At 41.6% G+C, this 22,172-nt stretch overlaps 2 protein-coding genes across 10 annotated transcripts in view; one reads left to right on the top strand and one right to left on the bottom strand.

Moving 5' to 3' along the window:
• LOC116035508 (ryanodine receptor 3-like) overlaps positions 1–9,106 on the bottom strand; it is a 109,637-nt gene extending 100,531 nt beyond the window's left edge. For all 9 annotated transcript variants that reach the window (XM_031278593.2, XM_031278591.2, XM_031278590.2 and 6 more), the window contains exon 1: positions 8,790–9,106. In XM_031278593.2, coding sequence (XP_031134453.1) covers positions 8,790–8,837 — 48 coding nt within the window. In that variant the 5' untranslated portion in view covers positions 8,838–9,106. The remainder of the gene's footprint in view (positions 1–8,789) is intronic.
• Positions 9,107–11,027: 1,921 nt separating this feature from the next.
• Positions 11,028–14,061, top strand: LOC116035719 (formin-1-like). Its single transcript, XM_031279005.2, has 2 exons — positions 11,028–11,123; positions 11,983–14,061. Exon 2 carries the CDS (start codon positions 12,107–12,109, stop codon positions 13,718–13,720), a length of 1,614 nt encoding a protein of 537 aa, XP_031134865.1. The 5' UTR covers positions 11,028–11,123; positions 11,983–12,106; the 3' UTR covers positions 13,721–14,061.
• Positions 14,062–22,172: the final 8,111 nt, after the last annotated feature.

A 22,172-nucleotide genomic window follows, 5' to 3' on the forward strand; every position in this document is an offset into this window, starting at 1 on the left:
GACCTGAGTGAAATTCTTAAGAGCACTCATCCACATGCTTGCACAAAGGAGAGCTGAGATTGAACTACAGCTGAGACACCGCTGTGTCAAACTCTATTTGTTTGGGGACCGGTGACGATGCTCAGGTGAAGAGTTCCGGTGTCAAAGCTGATGCACAGCTGAGACTCAGAGAAACGGATCACATAGGAAAATAGAAGGCAGATAGAAAGAGAGAATGCTGAAATCGTTCGACCACATTTAGGGACACATCACCCTGAGGAACATAAATGCGCTACTATCTCTATCCATTCCCTCACCTGCAGGGCTAGACACAGACCTAAGCTACAGTACCTGCCATGTGCCATGTTAGCAGAAAATACTCTCAAAATATGTTGGGAACTGATGAGGGTAATGTGGGTTAAGTATGTGCTGGCATTCATGTGTGCGTCGGTGTTCATGCAACCTCCATGAATATTCAACCCTGCTTGCTGGCAGGGCTGGATATTGCATTTCTTTATAACACACATCGTTGACTCTGCAGCAACAAGACCCAATAAAGAGGGTGATATCTGTGCTGGCGTGGTGCAACGCAGAGGTTGTTAAAGAGGTATAAATCTTTTATGAGGTGGGAAAACGCCACCGTTGTCAATATCAGATGAAAAGGCAGAGACTCTGGCACCCGCCTAGTGGGAGAACATCACTGGATTTTCTCAACACAGCAATTGTCGTAGCGCTGGATGCACCTATGTGTGAAAATCCTGCAAATTACTCAATTACACACTTTTAGTCGAGTCAATAAAATGCTTCACTAACATGCTCTGGTGGCACTGGGAGTACCTTGCCCACAGCATAACGATCCAGGATTACATTTTCAGAAGACTATCAAGGTTTGCTTAAAAACTCAGAAAACTCAGAAAGACACTCAACTTTCTCCTACAAAGTGAGCCTCAACAGCAGCATATTGCAGCAGTAAACACTCCTCTGAACGGCCTATTAGGGGCACAGTGGGGAGACAGAACATTGGACATAATTACGACAGATCTATGCCAGAGCTGCTGTATGTAGGAGGAGAATGATTCACAAGCACAGCCAAGTAGTGAGCGCTTTAATGATTTTTATCCATGGTAAAATGTTTGAAACACTGACATTGTTTCAGTGGTAACAGGGAAATCCTAAAATGTTTCAGTTGCACAGCATTTACTAACACTTAAGAGAGGTACGCTCTCAGAAAGTGAACTAATAGATAGAACACTTCCTCTTGGTTTAGTTATAGCATGGTGTACATGTTCCTTATAACTATGTAACTGTGTTAATTTGAGTTCCATCACCAGATGTCCGCTCTACTACATGAGTCTATCCACATAAGTAAAAGAATACATCTTCACAGGAAGCCATACGTTTGGTCACGGCTTCAGATTCAGATTTGAATCGGTTTAATCTGGCAGAAAGTGGTAAATGAGCCAAACCTTTTCTCCGTGGATGGATTTGGTGCCATGCTTGCAGCTAATTACAATTGAGGAGGTTATTCTTTGTTTTTGTTTTGGGTAAAATAGCAGCAAACAGTGACACCTTGAAAGAGGATATAATTGATGCGGTGCAGCATAACCCACTGCACCTCATAATCAAATGATTGCGAAAACAGAGATAAAACTGAGAAAGCTTGACAACACCAGGGAGACTCACAGAAACAAGCCAACTGTATTTCTTCTTTTCTTGATTAAGAAGAACCACTATAAGCTTACATGTAGCATCCACATTTACTTCCTATTCTACTTCTGCCATACCTATCACATTCCTATTTCAAAATATAGAATTGTCAGACATTTTAGGAAATACGCTTTCTTGCGGAGAGTTAGATGAGAAGATCCATACCAGGATCTGTCTGTTCAAAAAGCTATAGAGGCAGCAGGCTGTTAGCTTAGCACAAAGACTAGAAGAAATGAGAAACAGTTAGCATGGCTCTGTGTAAAGGTTAAACAAAATCCACCTAAAGCTCATCTATTAACATGTTTTTTTACAGTTTGACAGAGGCTACAGTATCTCCCCTTGCTTCCAGTCTTTACGCTAACCTAAGCTAACTAGCTACATATCAATTAATCCTGTAAGGTCAGGGCAGGTAATTCGATTAAGGATGTGACATCACTCCGTTAAAACCATGTAGTATTTTAAAAATACAACTAAAACAACAGCCAACAACCTAGCACATAATACAGTGCTAGGTTTTATGAATGAATGTGCACTCAACTGCTCTGAGCGTAGCAAAAAAAAAAAAAGATTATTTTAGAAGGCAAAGGTGAGAAAGTAACACACAAGTAAAAAAGTGTGGAGGGCACATATTTTGATCTACCAGTGACTAATGGATAGCCACAGCCTTTTGGAGTGCAGCATATTCAGAAATACATCTTTGTATGAGCCAACACTAACTGCCAAGAAGCAATGGCAAAGAGAAGCAGAGATAGCCCTGTTAGCTATGGAGGAGGCAGCAGCTAACAACAGGCTAACAATTGCTGGTGGTGGCAATGGCTGGTGGCCTATGTTGCAAGTGCACATATGGTTTGGTTTAAATTTAAACAAGATGGCAAGAGGTGAAAGGAAATTGAGAACAGGACCAAAGCTTTAAACTACACAGCGGCAGTGTGAATGTACTGCAAGATACATAAAGCTAACTGGCTAACACATCGCCCTATAAGTAGATGTGTCATATTGTGCTCAACATAAATTCTGTTTCAAACATTAATTTGGGTGATATGACGTTACACAGACCAAAACAACTTGCTAATGTTTCCTGCATTGCCAACAAGATGAGCAGCCCTGTTTAAGTGGTGTGCAACAATGTTATGTTTGCATGTTTTCTGTACACTGCCAGTGGAGCTTGCAGAATTAATTACACTGCATTGTTGTTGGTCCAAAGCAGCCAACCGTGGATAGCAGGAGGTGGCCAAAGCAACAAAAAAAAGACGTTACAGAGAACCAAAAGTGCTAGGACTCATTGACATCAGCGCTATTATTAAAGATAAGGGAGAAAAATAAATTTGCCTTTGAATAAAGTGAAATGTGCCAGGGAAGGGTTGGTCTGGGTACAACAGCTATTTTGTCATTGGTGTGAATAACAATTGGGTGTTATTTATTTGAATGTAATAAGAAACATACAACACAGTTAAAACAGGTTTGTAAGTCCAACCACTTTCCAGAAAGTCTTTTTGCAAATGCTAACATATAATTAATAAACGTTCATGAGTTTTGATGGGGAAGTGGAAGTTTGTTAGGCATAGATATGCATTTTGAAAGTAGTGAAATTACATTAATTACAAATCGAATGGGTCTTGTTTTATTTTCTTTATATAATTCACTTATCTGGTTATTGTTTTCTTTCAGGCTATAACTATATATACAAACTATAGTGTGAGGGATAAATTCATTCAAGTCCTTCCCAAAGGTGGCACTAATCATGACTGAAGCTTTGCACAGTAGAGGTGTAATATTTTAATGGTTGGTGTTTAATATATTTTAATAATTAAATAATTTTGATGCTGGCTACATGAAAAAACTGTTTCCATATCCAAAAAGTGGCGAGTTTTATGGAGTGTTAAGTATTAAAAATTGGTTTATGCATGACACCTCTGAATTACTATTCATAATTTGCTAGAGGGAAATTGTCTTAGGTCAAAGAACTAATATATGTATTCAATGACAATTTAGTATCAGCTAATGGATTTTGAGTCCACATTAGTCAATACTGTCATATCAAGGCTTGCCACCCTCTGATTCTATAGTTGCAAGTATAAATGGCACACATGTTGGAGGTCTACAACCAAAGAGAAAAGAACAACAGAGTCTTCTTTGGGAGGCCGCTTCCACCGTCTTATTAAATATTCATGCTCTGAAACACCAGATTAATCAGGCCTGCTTACTGCATGCCACTGATATTATTGAGGAAATTTCTTAATTTGGTGGCACGATCAATAGCTCATTACAGCAGCTTTACACTAGGCTGTCTCTGGGCAGGCCTGCTGGCTTAATTCCCTCTACATCACAGGCCTATCTTATCCATCCATCTTCATCACGCAACACAGAGAAACAGCCTTCTGCTGAACAACACTTCCACACTAAACCTTACACAAACTTACTTTTCTGCAAGTTGAGTTTTTGAATGAGTCTCAGATGATGTTAATGGGAGATATGAAAGAAATCAATACTGCAGTAAGGATATGGAAGTATGTGCAGTGCAGAAAAAGAGAATGTATTTGATCAACACCATGCCTTATACATGATATAACGTTGCATTCTGGGTAGTTTTAGATGCAACTCATCCAGGACAAGAGAACCACTATGATAAAACTGAGCCCTCTCAACAGTTCTACAGGGAATCAGAGGGGAAGCCGTTAGTTTTTCGTTTTTGCCTTGGGTTTAGTCTTCTTTACTGTTCAATGCAATTAATAGTATGTTCGACATTAGAAATTGTTAGGACACTACGCACTTTGAACCTGTGTTGTCATTAGAGAAGCATGGTCACTTTTGGTTTTAAATCAATGTATAATTTCTCATAACACTTTCATGAAAACCCTGTCACAAGAGTTTAAGGCTATTTAAGGTGCAACCCTGTTATGAAAACTAAAATAAATGATAAAGAAATAGAACCATTTAATTTCATACGTGCCCAGAAATAAATAATTACATAGAAATAAGGAAAGTCAAGCATTCTCACGCGATTCAGTAACAGCTGGTAAAAACATATGGCAAAAACGCTCGACAAGTCAATATTTCCCATTGCAGGACAAGAATTTTTCATGGTGAATCTCTGCGCATAAATCTGCACCACTATGCTCAAAAAGCCTTCTGGGTTGCTAATGAAACTGAGCTATTACTTTTTTAATTCAACCATGAAATGACAGCAGACCTCATAATAATATTAAAGCTCCCCTCCTTAGTGTCAAGTAGAATGCGATGATGTGCTGAACTGAATTCCCATCAGTGGGAATAATTCCATGGTGATCTCTAATAATTATACACAGGGCAAGTGACAAAGTAACAGGAGGAGCCAAATATGAAGCAAGTCGGGCGTACTTGTAGCGCCAAAATTATGCACAAACAAGTATCAACTTAGATATAGTAAAAACAAAGTAGGCTTGTGATGAAAGGTCAGCAATAACCTGGAACACTTGTGCCTTGGCCTAACTAAAGATGCTTCTGTACAGTTTTATAGGAGTGCACACTGCAGATCAAGGGCACCTTTGGTTGCCTCTGGGCCATCATGGAGCTGTTAGATGCAGCCTCCAACCTAACAGGATCTCTCGCAACACCATTTCAAACTGGAGGGAACATCCTCCAGTAAATATACAGCACAGCATATAGATACACAAAGTAGCACATGTCAATAACATGTAAAGCCACAATAGATCACAATGGATGTGAAAAGAATAAGAGCCACAGGGAGATGAAATATAAAAGTGAAAAGCAGGAAAAAGTAAAACTGTGAAATGTCAAAAGGGAGAGAAGAGCAACAGCAACAAAAGAACAAGAAAGAGACACTCAGCAGGGTGTTCACAGAGACATATGTGGGTGGAGGCAGCAAGCTCTGGTACGGATATCAGGGGCACATAGCATATCCAAAACTAACACTTTACTGCTTTACGGTCTTATGTTTTTACCTCTGATGTGGTTAATGTTTTGGTCTGCCGGTTTGGCTCGTTGCATTACTTCTGTGTTGCCGCAATGACAGTCATCTCGTGGATGCAAAGAGAGACCAGTGCCTTCACATAAACAAGCCAAGCGCTGCCACAGTGCATTAGTCACAGCCCTAGTCTGGCCTTTTCAAAGTCACTACTCCCACTCCAACTGCTAATAGATCACCAGAATCTGATATTCGCCTAGCAGGGATCCTTGCAACAGAGAAGCTGTGTGCGTGTGCCTGTGTGCACCACATGCTGTAACATGTTTTTACTAATAAGTGGCCTTCTGTCAGGAAAAAAAGCAGAGTGAAACAAGAAAAAAAAGTTTGGTATGATTCCCTCCTCTTTCTCTACTCTCTGCTCTAATGACAACGCACAGTAGGCAAGCAATTCATTTAGAAAACTACTCTTACGTAATGAGCAGCCTGAGATATGTAACTATAAGCTGGTATTTTATTCACTGCTTATAATGAAGCCAGTGCTTCTAGAGCTTGTGCATCGGAGGACATTTCCAAACAGGACGAATAAAGTTCCTGCAGAATATGCAGCCTTATTAAAGTGTTGGTGCGACCCCCTTGCCCCCTCTGACATTAAACAGCAGTTTGGAGAAAGCTTTTCTCTGATTCTCCTTGCTCACAATCAGTACCGTTCCTCTTTCTGTAACATCAAATTACCCATGGCTGTGATACCCTCGCTCTTCACCTCTCTTCCCTTCCTTTCCTCCCACTGAGTTTATAGGCAGCAGTCCGGCAGGGGTAATTCTGCTACCACTCCAGGGAAATTACTTTGTGCTGTTGGAGAAAAGACAGTTTGTGAACTGCTTTATCAAGCTCCTTGACTCCAATAACAAGCAACATTTGGATGCCGGCAAGAAATATACAGCCTCTACATATCCTCACAGACTGTTCGCCACTCAGTGCCACCGATGTAAAAAAATAAATAAAAAGCTAAGTTAAAGCAAGTTTAGAGCCAGTGTGTATGTGTGTTTTAGAATAGGCATATGTGCATCCAATTGAGCATCTGTTTCTGCAGGACAGACTTTAGTCATGTACTGTAGATACATGTAGTATGCATATATATATATATATATATATATATATATATATATATATATATATATATATATATATATATATATATATATATATATGTATGTGCATGTACTGTACGTGTGTGTGTGTGTGTGTGTGTGTGTTCTATTCCTCTACACTGAGTAGTTGAGCTGTGCCTTGCTGAGACTGATGAATAATTTCTGCACAGTGCTCTGCTGTGGCACGTCTGGTGCAGCCTGACTGCACCACACAGCTACAGCTCTGCATTTGCATTCAACACACACACACAAACACACGCTTTTACACTCATGAACACCAAGCTCGCTCAATGCGCCCCCATCACAACAACATCCAGCCTTTCAGCTGCTTCCCTGTGTGGAGGGATGCAACAAGCTGCTGCTAAGCCCTTTTTAAAGCAACAGCAGTTTCCTTTAGTCAATGTCATCTCAATTCTTCTCCCTGGGTTACATCTGGGGGGAAATTGCTCCCTGTGAATCGAACAAATGGGACCAAAACAGCCAAGCAAGCTAAAACGATTAAATCCACAACTCTCATGAAACTTGTTCTCCAAAAATCCTGATTGGTTTGGCATTTAAGTCCAAGCCCAGAAAAGTGGTGCTGAAATGTCAGCTCCTTTTTTGGAGTGGCAGACATGCTGATGTGGTGACCTCTATGTGCTGTGGTTAAAAGGTTGGGGGACTGCGGGACAAATATGGAGGAGGTATCAGCTTTTTCTGAGAGAAAAAAGGGACATTTTAAAGATCACTACCATCCCTTGGGGTAGGTAAATCTTTCAATGCCATCTTTCCATCACTTACTGTATGTTGTTTATCTGATACCTAAAGGTAGTGTTATGAAGCTGCATTGTATCTGCTTGGATCTCTGTTGACACTGTTACTTGCTGGGTAAAATACAGCTGATAACTAGGAGATTACAGAAGACATTGCCTTGTAAAATGCGTTTTAAAACTTCAACAAAAAATGACCATGTTACTATAATTTACATAACTATCCAGAACATCCCTGTTCAGTTTACCTCAAAGTACAGCAGGTTACACATCTGTGAGTAGCTTAATAAAGGGAAACCACAAGCAGCAGTGCCAGTGATATGTGCAACCAAACACCTCCTACTGTCTCTGGGTCTCCAGTGCTCGGCTCCTTCATCGGTCCTAGACGAGTGTGTATTTTCAGACATGATATGCCTCTCAATGCATTTCTCCATAGATGGGCACATCATGTCATCATCTATCTTTTTAACAACAGTGGAATGTGTTCTTCTCTGTACTGACACTCATTTTCAGCAAATGCATTTTTAATAAATAGCAAATATTTTCACTCTAATGTAGTACTAGAGCCAAGAAGAGCGAATAGTGTGCATGTTTAATACTAAATGATAGCCTTTTCTTATAAGCATATAAATACAGACTATGACCAAAAAGTAAGACAGCATTAGTAACCTGTGGTGTAGCAATACTGTATTTTATACAAAATGTTGTTCTTAGTTCATTTGCATAGACCTTTGCTGTTGCACAGGAACCCTGGGGTGACTGTCTGGGCAGGCAGCCTACACTGCCAGGGCACTACCACGTTTGAATATATTATAATGCAGCATGCACACTGGTTCAGAACTCCTTTTTTTCCTCAAAGATATTTAAGTGATGCTACAAGAACAAACCTTTTAATTATGCGAGTTATTTAAAGACTAAGTTAAATCACTGTGTTTGTACCGTCAACCTGTCAAATTGTAAACAATTATGACTACAACGGTGCAGCAAGGTGCATATGTAAGTTTTACATGGGACAGTGCTGTCAACTTCTTGAGACAGAGACTGCAGAAAAGACAATAGCTGTCAGTGAGCGATGCGCAAAAACAATAGAGCACTATCACCGCCTCTAACATCTGCAAGAAGGCAGAGAGTTATCAAAGGCTACAGGATGCAATGACATCTGGGAGAAAAGCCAAGTGACAGGCAATCGACAGTAATAATCCCACACGCAAGGTACCATGAAAAAAAAAGAGCTACACGTATTTCCACAGTCACCAGAGCAGCGCTTCAATTACAAGCGGAAGGAAATGTAACGTTACTTACAGTTCTGAGGAACTGAATTTCATCCTCTCCTTCTCCACCTTCAGCCATGGCTGCAAAGGAGCCTGTTCAGACTCGGGAAGCCTTCGCTGGCTCCTCTCTCCTATCGATATTAGCATATAGCTAATCCACGGCCATACAGCGGGGAGACTAGCGCAGCATGTGTCACTCAAGCCCCTGTGCTCAAGCCCAGCTCACCGCCCGGAGGAGGAGTGTGTGTCAGCATCGGTGGGCTGGAGCAACTGCGGGCGGTGTGGCGGGGTAACAGGGAGAAGCCAAGTCGTGTAGCGGAGATACAGAAGCGTGGTCTTTATCTTCGACGTCACCGGCAAACCGTATTAATACAACCGTGAAAGCGCGAATATTCAAACAAAAAAGCATTAAATGCATTTAAAAAAATCACTATCTAAATTAGTATGACGTATGTTTTTTGTTTTCCCGCCCTATCTCCTAGCTACGAGTCACAGAAAACATGTCAATGTGTGAAAAGGAAATCGACAGCGTAATTTTACAGTATGCAGGAAATGCATGTAGCTGCTATTTGCATTGCTGGTCCAGATCAGCACCATGGTCAGCACCCCACAGTGTAGACATGCCTCTTCTATGTGGGAACAAAGCATCTATTAGGCCTACTATACAATGTATAGTTATAGTGTGCGTTTAGCTTAGCATTATTCCCAACATATTCCTACACATAGAATGTGTTATTAAAAGCAGACGTAGGGCCGTCACACATCCTCCAATATCAACACAAATCTAAAATATCTACAATTACAAATTGCATTTATTTTACCCGAAAACAGAATCTGTACACGGCATTGCTATAAAGAAGCCAATATTATTATTTTTTATATAACCGAGAAAACTGAGGATTGGTTTCCCTTCATTTCATGAATAGAGAGCCTAGCTGTAGAACACACCCCATCTTGCAAAACTGACATTTAATTAAACATGTGTTAAACTATTTAAAACATTATGATTGGATGAACAACCATTCAATTATTTAACATTCAATGAGATTAAACTCAATAAAAAATGCATGCAAGAGAACTTAACTTTTTTCTGTGGACTCAATACAGTGACAACAGTGATCACTGGTCTTTGGTTACGCGCTGTTGAATCAAAGTGACCCTGAGCCATAATGAAGCCTACTCATCTACAACTAAATTAAATAAACACACATAGTCTACATAATCATAATACGATGCCGCCCTCTAGTGTCAAAGCTGTGACATAACATTGTCCTCCTGATTGTTTCCTTCCTTCATTTAGCCTCATTCCAGAAGCACTTGATCCTTATACCTTCTTCCCTCTACTCATACCACAGTTAAATCGTTTGTTCTTCCTCCTTTTATGGTTACAAATTATCTTCCTCCCTTAATTACTGTCTTTATTGCCCAATTAACAGCCTTTTGACCAGGGCCAGGCTAATGATAACATTCATATTTCAGTGCTCTTTGTAATACTCACCTTAGATATTTCAGTCAATTTCTGAAATTGTAATCCTACTTTCTTGGTTGGTAGCGTTCTCCAGTCCTTCTGGCCTGTGGGAAATAAGCAGCTGCGATTTATCGTTCAATAATCTTCTTGAATCAACGCCAATACGAAAAAGACGGTGTTCACCCAACTTCGGTGGACTCTCCACTCAACTGATGCACATATGCTACTGAGTCTGTTACACTTACACCTGTCCCCCGCAAAACGATGACAGGTAGGAACCGGATTTTTTGTATTTCAGGGAGCCGGATTTATATTACAAAAAAAAACTTCGTATAATAATTATTATTTTTGAACAATATTTCATTGAATTTCTCTTTATTTACACACTAGCAGTCACAATAACTTAGAATACAGACAGAAAATTTATAAAACGGGAAACAGTTTAAGAAAAATACATAGGCCAATTAGACACAATTATTCCATTATCATTTAGCAATTTAACTATCATATTAGATATTTACTTGTGTAACATTTACGTTGCTATTGAATGGCCCTTTAGCCTAAGAGCCTAATTTCAGTTATGAATTGAAACAGCGTGGTGGCATAACAGTGATGCACATGTTGGCCACTAGGTGTCTCCGTTTCGTAGGAAATTGCACGATGCACAGACTGAATCCCATCACATGGCCTACCTGCAAACTGCAGCTGCATTGACTCAAAATGTGGGATGTGATAAACACTCAGGAACCAATCAAATAGCGGCGAGCCGGCGCTGAGTTTATCTATTGGACTAAACTCCTGTCAATCACGACAGACTTTTTCCCTGTGAAGCAGCGGTGAGCACTGGCTGGCTGCAGTACAGAGAAGATTTTTTTTTTAACCATGCCACAAAATTGGGTAAGTAATTGTTTATATTTTACGAAGTGCTGTTGCGCTTTTACCTGCTGCAGGTGCAGTGAACTGTAACGTACTTTCAGCTTCTAAATAAATATTGACGTGAAGCTGATACGAGGCTAATGCGGAGTTGTATGCATTACATTTTTGATTTATAATAAATGTTACTGAATATTTCTCGATTCCAGTTGTAGAGGGCAGCAGTAAACCCGTAGGATAGTGTAATTATGCTGCCATTTTAACACTGACAACTTGCACTCGGGCTTGTTGCAAGGTGACAGTAACCCACGGGATTATGTTATGATGTAAACAGTTCAGATATGTTGCCAAATGTTGAGGGAATCCATTGCAGCACATATCAAATGTGTGCTAGCTTTTCTGCTTGTAAACATCTCAAACGGCAGCCATAGCATTGGGCTCTGTATGTGTCGTCACCTTGTTTGACACTCTCAGGTTTTATGCGGCAGCAGCTTGTAAAATGTTTATAAAATGCGGTTTAAAAATGTTTTATGTACACAACAATGCCAGGAGGATGAAGATAAGATATTGTTAGGAAGGTGAGTGTATAGAATCACTGTCTTGTTCAATCTATGCCGTGTTGGATTTTGTTTAGTTTTAATTAACAAATGGGTTTGACAGTGAATATGGCGGGGCCCATTATTGGGAAATGCTTCAAAACTATAGCTCTGCATTAGCATCCAAATACTCTGTAGAGCCCTAGCTGCGAGAGAATGCCTATTCTACGTTGAAAATGTAAACTAAAGCTTGAACTCCTATGGATTACTTTAAAGTCACTAGTAGGACTAACATGTTTTGGACATATATTTAGATGTATAGCTGTGTGCTACTTTCTCTCTGACAGTATCTGGACAGGCCAGGTGATGAATAGCCAGAGATCCTCCTCTGCACTCCGAGCCCAGTCACTCTGTCTGGGGGCTGACCACTTACTCAGTGTGAGTGCTTGAGTGATTAACAGAGCACCCATCATGGAGGGCACACACACCGTGCTGATCCTATATGCACCCATCCATGAGCTAAGCAACATCAGCCTGTATTTCCCCAAGAGGCGGGCCCCGAGCTTTAAGTACAAGAGCCGCGCCCCTCATTCAGAAAGGGTCGGTAATGACCATGACCGGGGAAATGAGGATCTCGCAGTGTCCGAACAAAGAGGCCAGTCTTCCTGCTCCTCAGACAAACTCCTCATCTCCCAGCAGGCAACAAAGGAGGCAGTTGCAGAGCTCTGCTGGCTGGCGGCGGAGCACCACCAGTTGCTGGTGGATCTTTTATCACTGTGTAGGGATTGCGCCATCAAAGTTAGGATGGGTAACCAGGATGGGAAAGTCCAGGATTACATGGAGGGTCAGGAAGTTCACCTTGGAGGTCAGGGTCTCATCAGCAACAACTATTCTCTCACTGTATCTCCCGAGCACAAGAGGGCAGCGGCATCCAAGAGCAAAAAGCTGAAGAAGTTGGGAGGCAAGAAGCTTGACAGCGCAGAGGATTTGCTGCACAGTAAAATGAAAAAGAAAGTTACCAGTGGAACTTCATCTACTCAGCTTCCTGTTCTCAACAGTGCGCCCATATCTTCAGCCTCAGTAATGCAGCAGATTCCAGGTGGTTACCTAGCCTTTGGCCATGTCACCGACAGCCCAGTCACCGGCTCTTATGTCAGTGCAGTCAGTAATCCCATCCTGCCCATGGAGGAACCCTTCCAGATCGGTCATGAGGGCTGGGACTTCATGGAGGATAACCGGCCATTTGACCCTTACATTGATTTCTGCAATGACTTCTCAGAGTATGATGGTGAGCTGGGTTATGAGTCGTCATTCTGCAACCTGATGGAGGGTCTGACCAGACGGGAAAGTGGGAGCAACCTTCGACCAATTAAGAGGTCTGATTCCTTGGGTGACACAGTATCTGAGAATGCATCAACAGTCAAGTCTGCTCAGCAGCTGTATGGTAAAACCAACCAGAGTAATACAGGGGTCAGGGTGGTGGCCAAAGTACAAGATGTGGAAGGGAGAGTGCAACATGTCAACCATACATGCTCAGACAGGGCAGGGCCAGCCATGCTACATCCAGGGACTAACAGCTGCCAGCATGGGTTTGGAGAGTGGAAAGGACCAAACAGAGAGCACCTGCTGGAAGCCAATACAGAAAAGACGGGTAACAAGCTTTCTGAGGGGCTACGGTTGCCCCTATCCCACACCACCGAACCTTACCCCCAGGCCAAATCCCACACAAAGAGCCCCTCTTCACCTTCTCTCGCTGGGGTCTTCAACACATCTTTCCCTGCATCCAACCGTCTCCAGAGCATGTCCCCGGTCCTGTCCCCTCTATCCTCCAAGCAAGCAAGCCCACAGCTCAACCACCGCATTGTTCTGCTCTCAGATAAGGATGTAGACCATGAACCAGACAGCTCCAGTAACACAGATGAGCCCAAAATCTTCACTGAGGACATCGATAAGAACGGCAACAAACGGACTATCACTCGTCTGGATCTGAACCTCAGCAGGCGGCCCAGCAACTCCAAGTGGAACTCCTCCAGCAACTCCACAACAACAGGTGAGCTATTAGAAATCACACCGCTCATAATTTGAACACACTCATTCATGTTCAAACTCCCTGCCTTGATGTGAATGTTGACACAAGTGCTTTTATCATCTTAGTGGCAAGAAGCGTAGTGTCAGAATATGCCCTTCATCTGGCATTGCTGTTGCTGGATTTTAAAGAACAGAGCAAGAAAGAGATGCCTTAAGAGAGATGCAAGCGTGTGTCTGTGTCAGACTGACTGTCTGTCTGAGGTTGTTTTTAAAATGCTCCAGCAATTACTCTGCAGCATTGTAACTGACATACATTTTCCGCAAAGTGAGTTTTACTTTGTCACTCCGGCTGTTATCTAATAAACAAGCTAGACTAATAAATAAATTGCTTTCCAAAACGTTTCTCCTGTTAGTTTTGTCTGCTGTGTTCTCGTCTTGGCTCAGATGTGTGATCACAAATTAAAAACTACCTAGCAGAGTAGTACAAGGGGCAAGCAGGGCCTGAGAATACCCCCGCTGATGATCCATTTTAACTCTCTCAGCACCACCGAGGAAGGCAGAGATTAGTGTCCCAGATCAAAGGCTCAAAGTTGACACAGGGTTCGACCTGACCAGGGTTCTCGTGAGTGCAGTCAGTGTTAACTGAAGCATTGCCAATTTGGACTTTAAGGGATCTGCTATCCCTCCCCTAAACCCACATCCTCTCCAGTTCACAGGAAATTGACAAAGGATCAGGGACCCAGCTGACACAAGGGTTACAGAGAAAAGGATTAAGAGTTTCCTTATTTGCAGAACTCTTTTTCTCCTTCCATAATCTGTACCACTGTATTTTATGCCTACAATGCAGAGTAAATGCTTTTAAGTACTTACAACATACAGAATATTTGCAATGCCCTTATAATGGCACAAGCGCAGTTCAGAGTTTGTCAGTGTGACTTTGTTTCCACAATGTTTGTTTTACAATCGCTAACCTCACTTGTCTTGCCTGTGTGTATTTAGCATAACTGCTCATGCCTTTCTGTGATTTTTTTTTTTTTTTGTTTAGTGGTCAGTTGAAGAGATTTCCCTGTTGGTTTTAAAGTTTATACGCTTTTTCTGAAATCACCCCAAGCTGCACTTTAAAAGTTAATGTTGCTGCTGTTGGTCTGATGCTTCGAAGGATGCTTTAGCATTATTGCATTATCTACCACTGTAACGTGGTTAATCATCCCTTTCAGTCAGTGTAACACAATCATTGATTTAATTTGCATCAGTAAACAGATGGCCTTCCATTGATAATATAATTTACTAATAGACCATGCATAATGGTTTAATGTCAGTGTAGACAATTGTGTCCCTAATTCAAGAACTATGCATCATCTTTAAGGAGTACTTGAGTTGTTGCATCACAGTCCAGCACTAGCTCAACCAATACAGCCAGCAATGCTTAGCTCAGCAAAATATTTAGCTAAGCTAACTGGTGGATAGGAGAATGGATAGGCCAGCTTTACTCATGTGGAGATGATGTGGATCAATTCCCACTGAAACGACACTGTCCTTGTGTGTCCTCACCTAGGCATTTACAGATGCTGCCATTAACATTTATGCACACACACACACGCACGCACGCACACACGCATAATCCACATTGTCATTGGCATTAGACCACACCTCCTTTTTAATTTCAGTGTTCTTGCAAATGTTAAGTGACATTGTGACCAATGCTTTTTTTTTTTTATTTCCTGAGCATGGGCCTCACCAAATATCCTGAGTCCATCAGATGTAACTGCGTGATATCATAACCCATAAGCTGTCTGTAAGAGACACTGTATCTCCTACACTCACTACATCCTGCCAACCAAATTCCTTCACAGTGAAGGCTTAAACCTTTTTTAATCTTAAAAAATATCTTTCTGTCGATTTTCCCGCATCTTAGCTGTTTACTAGAGGTTGCTTGATAATTGAATACACTTCAGATGTTAACGCAGATAAACGAACATCACAGGGTCCAGCCAAAAAGGCTAAGTAGGTCAGTGTGAAACCCGGCCCTTCATGGTTTGTAAAACTAATAAACTAATTATGATCCAGGCTCTTTAATCTGTGCTTTCTTATTAAAGCTCAGTGCTTATGAATGAGTGTGATTATGCAGATGGAAATTGTAATTTTAAAGTAACAAATTATCTTGTTTGTTTCTAGCACTAATCTGTGGAACAGAATACCTTTTTATATACACTTACTAAAGGTGTGTATGTGGTTGTTTCATGTGTGTTTACACAATGCCTATGTAATATATCTCTGTTAGTTTCTCTTTAGGTTAGCATTTGTGTTGCTTTTTCTCTTATACTTATTAGCTTTTTGACGAGGACAGTCATCCCAAACACCATTAAAACAATGGTGCAATAATAGATTGGAGGCAGCAGAAACATCTAGAAGATACATGACAACATTAGCATTCATTTGGAGTCGTGTTTCTGGCCACCTGGTAAATGTAAGTCCAATATTCTCCTCTTATCTCTGTTTTTGGTCCTCACTAGCTTCTGATGGAAATATCTGGCTCTTTAGCAGCTAAATGCTTTGCTATGTTAACAAGCTAACCACTAACTTTGTCTGTCTGCCATTTGGTGCTGAGCAGGTAGTGTACAGTGGGTTTTAGAGCTTTTACGTTTGCTGAGGGGAGCTGCAGCACCGGGTGATATAACTTCCCTTAAAGCAACCTTTTTTTTACATTACACTAATCCATTGTCATAAAAAATATTGATTATTACATGCTTTAAAACATTTAGTTTCTTTCTCTCTCCCTCTCTCCCTCCGTTCCCTACTTATTTTATAGTCTGACATATGGCAGGCAACACCATAATCAGATTACCCAATACGTTCCTGCAAGGTCATATGAAACTGATCAGTGCAGCGCAAGAGTGTATCACCCCACTGTCCCTGCTAGCTGTCATTCAACACAAGATGCCCTGCCATGCAACATTGTTCCACCCAGTGAAGACAAGGGCCAGCTCTATTCACATAATGAAGTGGATCAGTCTGTCTCACAGTGTTGCTCTGAGCTGCACACTACATGTAGAGAAACAGGGCACAAATATAACGTGTAACTTGTTTTCTTTAATAAATGATTGCCACCGTGGCAAAAGTTAGTTCCGTCTTGTGATTTTCAGTATATGCCGCTTTAAAAAGGATTCTCCTCAATGCCCCACTATTTTAAACACACACTCAGCAGTGGGCTGGAGTGAACTTAACCAAATTTCATGTCTCCCAGTCAATGGCCCGCCAGACCCAATGAAAGCACTCTTCCCTCTTCCTCAGTTCTGTGTATCCCATCAGCCTCCAGAACTGCATTTCAAATGAGTAATGATGACTCTGTGAGCATCATGTCATGCTACATTGCTGCTCTGGCCCTCAGAGTGCCACAGCACTCATCTCTGAGTTTCCACTTGTAGCTACCCCTTGCACGGACCTTAGCACAGCCAGCCAAACCAGTCAGTCAATCAGCCAGCCTGACATCCCTGCACAGCCGACAAGCCTGCTTGGAAAAACAGCTGTGACAGGCGCAAAAGAAAGAGGCTGATTTATAAATCCTGCATTTTTTTCATGATTTATATAAAAGTCTATGATCCTTCTTCCTGGCTAAAAGTGATGGAGGGGCCCGGAGGCTGCCAGATTCACTCAGCATGCCACATGGCCCAGTTTTTCTACTTTGCAAGATTAGGTTATAGAGTTTCAGTGGATAAAATGGGGCAGACTGGGCAACACTGTTTGAGTGTCTGTTATAAGAATGAGAAACTGTAGTGTGCCAACAGATAGGGTTAATTTGTGAAAGCTTTGTATTCATAGATATGCATATAGATATTTCTGCGTTGTCTGGTCTGCAGTAGTCCCTTATTGATATCAAAGAAATGATCAGGTTAACTCATTGTCATTGCTGCTTATATTTAATAGCTTTGCTATTAGTGATTTCATGTCTGCTTTGTTGTGTTCAATACAGCCTCCACAAAGCGTTCTCTGACCACTGAATGAGTGATGACCAGCCGACAGAGTGAAAGGTGGATTAAATCACCACTGACAACACCCACCTGTCAGGATCAGACATTAGACGGCCTCTGAGCCGTGCCAAAGACAGATACGTTATTGTTAAAATCGTAATGCTTACTGTAGCACAGAAACACCCATGCTGTCTAACAGCTGCTTGCTCACAAACTGTGATTTTCATGGTCAAATTACAGCACTGTCAGTCAACACCTGCAGGTTTGCTCTATGGAAGCCCTGGTGTATAGTGTAGAATTGACTTTGCTAAAGAGCAGTGCATTATGTGTATTGACTCTTGATGGAATTCAATGGATTGCTGTTGTCTTGGGATGTTCCAGTTAGCGTTGCATTACTTGCTGTCAGACCAAACTGCATGACAAACACAATCCCATCTGCACTCGGTTCAGCTATGGACACTGCGATTTAGTCTCAGCTTTTAGAGCAGCAGGGAGGGAGATTAAATGGCAATAAGCACACTGTTTTACCCAGGGTTAGTGAACTTAAGCTGTGTATGTGTGTGTGTATGTGGATGTAAGAGTGCAGTCCTTTTATTACCTAATGCATCTAAAAGTTGCTTCTCTGTATCTGTTTACTGTCATGTCATTGTAGTGTTGTCCGTTACTTTATATATGTCTTATTTTTAGCATACAGCAGAGCTTCACTGCAGTGTGTTTGACTAGCTCAATGGTGTTTTAAGCCCTTCCAGGCAGCACTGCGACTGTTGAGTTCAAGGCACCTAACCCTAACCATAACCATAACCATTGCCTAATTCTAGTGCCTTCCAGGCAGTGCTGTCTGGAAGGAGACGTTGGGGGCTTAAAACACTGATAAACGTTTGACTACAGGAAGAAGTCCATGCCTTTTCCTCTCCCTGCCCAGATGATGGCAGTGACGCCAAGGAGGTTTTGTTTTGGCTCAGTTTGTCTGTTTTTGTTGGTTTGTCTGTCTATAGGATTGCGGACAAACTACTGGCCCAATTTTCATGAAACTTGGTGGAAGGGTGTAGCATGACCAGGAAGAAACCATTAAATTCTGGTGGAAGTCTGGACTCTCAGAGTGCCCTTTTACTTTATTTAAGTGACTGGCTAGCAGTCAATCTGGGGAAGCATAAGCACACATGCACAAGATTAAGATTGTTTAACCGTGTATCGTAATGTTTTGGGAGTCATGAAGGAACAATGCAAACGTATATCAATGGGTGTTCATTGTTTCCCTGTTTCATGTATTTAATAGTATAGGTAGAATTGTGGAGAGAGCTGTTTCTTATCACTAGTTTCTTTCCTTGGCCCGGCCTTGGCTTAACTCTGCATTTGGAAGTGTCCCAACCTAGTCAGCAGTTCCCACTGCGGGACCATGCAGCACAGCATTATCATAATGTAAAAGTTATTAATCTAATCCCTTTTTTCCCTTGCTGTCAAAGTCCTAGATAACTGGAGAGACTACAGGCATTGCTGCTGTCTCATAATGACTGATTGTGCTAGAGTACTGAAGCTGAATTTCAATGCTTCCATTTTTTAATAAAGCCGACCCCCCAGTTTTGTGTGTGTGTGTGTGTGTGTGTGTGTGTGTGTGTGTGTGTGTGTGTGTGTGTGTGTGTGTGTGTGTGTGTGTGTGTGTGTGTGTGTGTGTGTGTGTGTGTGTGTGTGTGTGTGTGTGTGTGTGTGTGTGTGTGTGTGTGTGGGCTCCTAACTGAATTTTTTGCATTGGCTGGGACTCAGACTCTGGGGAGCTATACAAGGGGACTTCCAAAGCTTTAGAAGTGGCTGCTGGACGGCAATACAGTAATACTGTATGTCCTCTTCAAGGATGAAATACTCAATACAAAGGGAGGTTATTGGATATGTTAGCAGCTTATCGAACAGAAAGTGTTATTATTTTTCTCCGCTCATAATTCTGCCCAAACAGGTCAAGGTGTTGTCTTACAGCTGGAGGAAATTGAGGTCAACAAGCTTCAAGATCTGTACCCTCCCCCCCTCTCACTCCCACTATGTTCTCTCCTCTCTCTCCACCTCCTTTTCTTCCTCTTTATTATTTCACCTCACTGTCCCTGCCGCATATCTCTTAACTAGCACGTTTCCTCCCTTTTTCTTGCATGACTGACTCTCTTGAGACAGTGAATGAAGACAAGACATATTATTTTTCCATGCACGTGAGAAGAATGCGAAATTGCATTTCTGCTTGTGCACCTTGAGTCCCTCCTGTGTTGGCACTGGTTCCTGAAGTTAATACCATGTGACTTGTTCGGTGCATAGACTGTATATAAAGAGGGTGTCTTGGTATAGTGCAAGAGGGAGCTTCTGCAGGTTGAAGCTGTGTCTGCAGTGTGTCACTGAGCAGTATATTAAAGTCCAAGTGGTTTGAAATGCACAGAATCCAACCTCCCCCAGCATACTGCGGCATAAACAGCACAGAGGGAGGAATCTGTATACAACTTTTAAAATGTACTTTTACCCTGTTTTAACTTCATTTTCTAAAATCTCTTAACACTCTTCATCATTGCAGTGCACTCATCACCCTCTGTGTGACTGCCTGGTCAGGAGAGGGCAGTCTTTCCCAATCTAAATTCTTGTATTTTCACTCCTTCAGGTCCTTTGGATGACTAAACACACAGGCAAACTTCACACATGTCTGCAACCACCTTTTATTGTAGTACATTGGTAGCGCTGAGCAACGCCATGGCTCTGTTACAGTGAACATTTCTTGAATGCAAATCAATAGTGGTATCTGTTTTTGAGGCCAGTGCTCTGCAGCCATTTTTCCTTATTGGATCAGCGTGGCTTTCTGCTGGTGTTGACGATGGGAACAAGGCCGGCTAAGTGCAGATAAAAATAGCTGTGTGCCTTCAAGCCTGCAGCAAAACGGTGGTCTCTGTTGCTTGATGCTAAAAGATTCTGATGCCTGCTTTCCAACTGGTTTCACTTTTATTTCCCATGCAGGTTACACAGGAAAACAACTTGCCTCAGTGCTGCTTATTTAGCCTTGTCACACATGATCACACCTGTTATGCTTCCTTGTACAACATGAAGTATTAATTTACCCTGTGGTGGTGTTTGTGTATTTGTGTAGAGGATCCCCTCTTGCGTCAGGATGACATTTGGATGTTGGATGGCAATGAACCTCAGGAGCCCATTTCCCACGTTCCACGCCCTGATCACCTTGACTTTCTACGCATCACACCACCTGAGGATGACATCATCGGGGACACACCCTACTGTCCCAAACTGGAGTACACGGTGAGGGCTCTCAAGTAATACAAATAGCCTACTTACAGGTCAAAAATGAGCCATAATGTGTATTTTTACATGCAGAGCAGTGTACCATAGCACTTTTTTTTTTTTTTTTTTTTTCTCTCATGGGACCATAGGGATTTCTCGCCATTCGGGCATTCAACCACCTGATCATGAATTCTTAGAAATGGATTAACAGGTCATGGATTCTAATCTGTAGACTGGGGCCAAAACTGACTGAGATCACTCCACTCACTCGCATTCATTCCTGTGACAGATGAGGCAGATTATCTGGGTGTGTTTTAGGCGGGTAGCAAATCAACGCAAGCCATGCATTGTTTTCCCAAGACACAGTAACTGCCCTGACTGTGAACATATTCAGTTAACATACCAGTACAAAGGCCATGCTGTACAGAATTAGACTCTGTATTGTTATGAAAGTGACCGCCATCTTACATACTTAATTGTCATCCATTTTCATGTCATTAGAAATAAACACACCTCTGTTCATGATGTATTCTCAGTGTGTTGTACCAGCTGAACAAACACAAAGGGGGGTTGTGACAATGACACAACCTATTTATGTGGGTTAGACTTGATAGTTTTTGTCTTTTTTAGATCTGTAGTGTTTTTCAGAATCTGCAACTTGTAAGTTAATGATTTCACTTCTGTTTTGAGCTCTCATGTGTCAGATCTGTGTTCATATCATGGTCTTGTCTCTCAGTCAGGCCTCTTTTTTTTTTAAGATTATTTTTTTGGGCTTTTCTGCCCTTAATTTTTGACAGGACAGCTAGGTGAGAAAGGGGAGAGAGAGGGGGAAGACATGCAGGAAATTGTGACAGGTCGGATTCGAACCCTGGATCTCTGCGTCGAGGCATAAACCTCTCAGCATATGTGTGCCTGCTCTACCACTGAACCAACCCGGCCACACAGTCAGGCCTCTTTCTAGTAAAACTAGTAAAAGTTACTGTGAGTGTATGAAATACCGCTGCTATTTCATAACTTAATTCCTCAGCCACAGAAGCCCCCTTTTAATTCTTCAAATGAGGGAAATAAAAATAGAAAATCATAGGAAATGCAATTACAAGTGTAATAGTGGTATCATTTTTTTATTGGTAAGACATTGCTGGGTTCATTACTTCCAATAATAATGTTACCATTTTGAGTCTTTAAAAGTGTCAATTTGTCTTCCAGTTGTGTTTCTTGTAGTGTTAAGTTATTGGTTCTGTGTCTGGGGAAGAAAATATTGTTAAATATAATTTTTTGTGTAA

This window comes from Sander lucioperca, chromosome 18, assembly GCF_008315115.2.
Source record: "Sander lucioperca isolate FBNREF2018 chromosome 18, SLUC_FBN_1.2, whole genome shotgun sequence".
Taxonomy (NCBI): domain Eukaryota; kingdom Metazoa; phylum Chordata; class Actinopteri; order Perciformes; family Percidae; genus Sander; species Sander lucioperca.

Bases quoted from the DNA above. Each gene is read 5' to 3' on its own strand.
- LOC116035719 (XM_031279005.2), top strand. From the start codon at position 12,107: ATGGAGGGCACACACACCGTGCTGATCCTATATGCACCCATCCATGAG.